Source organism: Buceros rhinoceros, unplaced genomic scaffold (genome assembly GCF_000710305.1).
Source record: "Buceros rhinoceros silvestris isolate BGI_N320 unplaced genomic scaffold, ASM71030v1 scaffold18447, whole genome shotgun sequence".
Taxonomy (NCBI): Eukaryota; Metazoa; Chordata; class Aves; order Bucerotiformes; family Bucerotidae; genus Buceros; species Buceros rhinoceros.
In genome coordinates, this window is record NW_010420611.1 from 687 (window position 1) to 4,462 (window position 3,776).

General features: G+C 41.5%; 1 protein-coding gene across 1 annotated transcript; it reads right to left on the reverse strand.

Annotated features, from left to right (window-relative positions):
- Window positions 1-869: 869 nt before the first annotated feature.
- On the reverse strand, window positions 870-3,137 carry LOC104496283 (ankyrin-1-like). Its single transcript, XM_010139369.1, has one exon. The coding sequence runs from the start codon at window positions 3,135-3,137 to the stop codon at window positions 870-872; it is 2,268 nt and encodes a 755-aa protein (XP_010137671.1).
- Window positions 3,138-3,776: the final 639 nt, after the last annotated feature.

Sequence of the window (3,776 nt, forward strand, 5' to 3'; positions counted from 1 at the left end):
GTCTAAAGAGGGTGCGGCCTAATCTTGAATGTCAGTGTAGCACACAATAGTGACCTGAAAACAACGTCATTGTGCCAGCAAAGTTTTGGGCACAGATTACTCCTCTGGCTGGTTTTTGCCAAGCCTCCTGATTAGATTTACTAGACCCACTACCCAAATCCTGAATAGAGCCACCCCACACTAGTAGGTTTGCAGGGAGATGCCTTCTGATCTCTGATTAGCTCAGAGAGCAATACTGTAACCTGCACTAACCAAGCTAGTGCTACATTACCTTCATGCTGTTCAGCTCTTTGCTACCTGGCCTCTCCCCTTTTTTCAGTTACTTCTGTGGAATCTGTTGGATCAACTCTCACATACACAACCTCGTGCAGGCATAGCTGGACTGAAAGGGAGAGCAGGCCAGTCTCTCTTGGCAGCACTCTGCAGTTAGGTCTGCCTAAGCTAAACTAAACTGGTATTATCTACTCCAGCATCTCTGTGCTCTATATCCTTGAGGATACAGATATCTCCTTATTCCTAATAGATGGCTTTTTAAAAATGTGATTTTATCAAACAACGCTTAACTAACCTATCCATACAGGCTAATATTCCCAGATGAAAAGTTTTTTTTTTCCCCCAGTCTTGATTTATGCTACAGCAGGTCACACACAATGTGTTTTTTACACCACTGCTTTTAAAGTAGGTTCCAAGCGTGAGGGTTGTTAGAGAAGCAAAAGAGTAATCAATACTTAGAAATTTAGCAGTGTCCTTAAGATTCTTTTTTTCCTGCCTGCCCTAACATAATTCTCAATCACACTGGGATCACCACTATCCAAATTACGCTAAAAGAGAATTCTGCGTTTAAATTCAAAAGTTTTTGCTTTACATCTTCATTTTGTTATTAACATTTTCTTTTTCAAAAGTGTTATAATTTGAGCCACATTTTCTGCTTTATTAAGTTCTGCTACTTGCAGTGGGGTCTTTTTGAGATTATTAGCAGCTAGCAGATTTGCTTTTTCTCCTTGTGACCAGTTTACAAGGGAATTTGCAGCATTAAAATGACCAGCCTTGCACGCACAATGCAGTGGCGTGTCCTTGCTGCTGTCTAAGGCGTTAATGGCAGCCCCATGGCTGAGTAATAGATTTATCAAGTCGCTGTGTCCATATTCCGCTGCAATATGCAGTGCAGTCTTTCTCCAAATGTTTCTGTCATCAATATTTTTATTTTTCCCTGATGTCAGAAGAATTTTGACGATCTCTGTGTTTCCTTTGATGGCCGCGTGGTGCATTGGAGTACATCCGTCCATGTCCTTAGCTCCACATCTTCCGTTTTTAGCTAACAGAACTTTGACGACGCTGAGGTGTCCTCTCACGGCTGCAGTGTGCAGGGGAGTCTTTTTCTCCTTGTCTTGTGCGTTGGGGTCGGCATTAGCGTTCAGAAGCATCTCCACCATGGTTTTGTCTCCCCTTTCAGCAGCAAGATGTAAAGGTGATTTTGACTGCTTATCCTTAACATTAACGTGGGCTTTGTGTTGCAACAGCTGTTGGGCAACATCTGCGTTACCTCTTTGACTTGCAATATGTAGGGGAGTAACAAACTCTTTAGTGACAGCATTAATTTTGGCCCCAGCATTGACTAAAACGCCAACTAATGCTCCTTGGTTATGAAGAGCAGCAACATGGAGCGGGGTTTCATTGGCCTGGTTCACGAGGTTAATTTTCATCCCTTTGCACAAAAGCAGATTTGTGGTGGAAGCAGTCCCAGCTTGAACTGCCAAGTGCAAAGCCGTGTCTGAAGCAGGAGTCTTTATTCTGAAGTTTGCTCCCTTTTTGATGAGAACTTCCGCAGATTCGGCTTTGCCTGTTGCACACGCCAGCAGTAAAGGAGTGTACTGCATTTCATTGTAGGCATTCACATCTGCACCTCTGTCAAGTAAAGCTGCTACAATACCATGCAGATTTTTCTGTACAGCTCTAAAAAGAGCTGACTCCAGTATCTCAGGTGACAGATTTTTAGAATATTCTAGTAGTATTTTGAAGATGGATGGGTGCTTGCTGTTGAAAGCTCTTTCAGCTGTAATGGAATCAACACTGGCTCCAGCTTCGAGCAGTACTTTTGCAGTATTTTCAGAGCCCTGAGAAACAGCGTAACTGAGAGCAGTCTGCCCTCTTTCATCCTTTCCATCAGTGGAGGCCCCAGCCTTTAGAAGCATTTTTGCCAGACTGCTCTCGTCTTTAAGAGCTGCCATGTGCAGAAAGTTGCACTGGTTCCTGTAGCTTCTTGCCTCTTCTTTCAGGAGCATCGTCAGTATGTGACTGTGGTCATTCTGTGCAGCCGAATGAAGTGCTGTCTTGCCTTCTTTATCCAAACTATACATACAAGCACCATGTCGGAGGAGCACTTTCACTGCATCACTGTGGCCCTTCTCGGCAGCCCTGTGCAACGGTGTTCTTCCGTTCTTGTCCTTCATATCTAGCTTTGCACCTCTGCTGATCAAATACTCCATTATCCTTAGATGTCCCTTAGCGGCTGCAACATGCAGAAGTGTTTCACTTGAAGAGTTTAGTGCATTAATATGATTATCTTTGATTGTTTTCTGTAACTCAGAAAGATTACTGTTAGCAATTGCATCAAAGATGCCAACATCAGCACGTTCTGTTCTGGGGTTTGCCGCCCTTGAAAGTTGAGTTTCTTTTCCTTTCTTCTTAATACTCCGTTCTGGCTTGTTTCTTCTATGACTGTCTTTTTTTCGCTGGTGCTGTTCGCTGCTACTTTCAAACCAAACCTTGTCTTTTTCGAGTAAATATCCTACCAGTTGTCTTCTAGCATCTCTAATGCTTTCATTTACTTCACTGACATATTTTCTCATCTTGCTATAAAGCGTTGGCTCCACTTGCTTTAAACATGGATAAAAAAAGAGCCTGCAGGCTCGTTCTCCTTGAGAAATGAGCATGTCTAAAACTCGAGAGCTCTTTTCTGTTCGTGTCCTGTAGAAACTCACAACCAACTTTTTTTCTTGGGTCAAAATACCATTGTCTATCAGCCAGGTCAGAAGATGGTCTGGATCATTTATGCCTTCCGCTAGCTCTACTTTTTTAGTCCTTAGGACTTCGATTGCATATGGGTTTGTGAACAGGCTAGTTGAATGCATGAGCATGTTGTTCATCAAAAACTGAGCTATTGTTTGATGCTTGAAGTTAGATATGAAATAGCAAAGCAGGCTCACATCATTTTGCACATTCTTTTCATAGAACTATGAAGCAACAACTGTTGTAGTTTAGCGATAAATCTTTAAAGAATGGGAAAGAAATCAAAACTCCCTCACCTTTGTTTTTCTACTCGCTAGAAGTCCTTTGATCCTCTCTGTTCTTCCTTAGCAACGAGTCAAGTTTAATAACAAAACAAAAATCCGTGATATGTAAAGATATTCCACTTGGAAGACTTCTTCCAGGTTTTTATGGATAATTAGAAAAAAATACTTTTGTGAATCTGATACTTAGTAGAAGATAGTTGTTTATCAACATCCTCGGTTCCAAGCTAGTTTTAGTAGGTGCCTAAATGACCAGTCTATTAAACATGACAGAAGAAAATCCACAGCATAGTTACTGTTGCCATGATTACACACCTTGTATGATCTTAAATGAAAGAGTACACATTGGCAGCTACGTAGGTGAAAGCCCTGTAATGTAATGAAATGTAAACATAAAGACCTAGATAAAAACAAACTGTATAAGCGGCTAGTTATAAAAAAAGATCCAGCCTTTCTAATATGAGTTAACAACTTCAGTCTATGAGG

Coding starts and splice junctions, on each gene's coding strand:
- LOC104496283 (XM_010139369.1), bottom strand. CDS start 3,137: ATGCTCATGCATTCAACTAGCCTGTTCACAAACCCATATGCAATCGAA.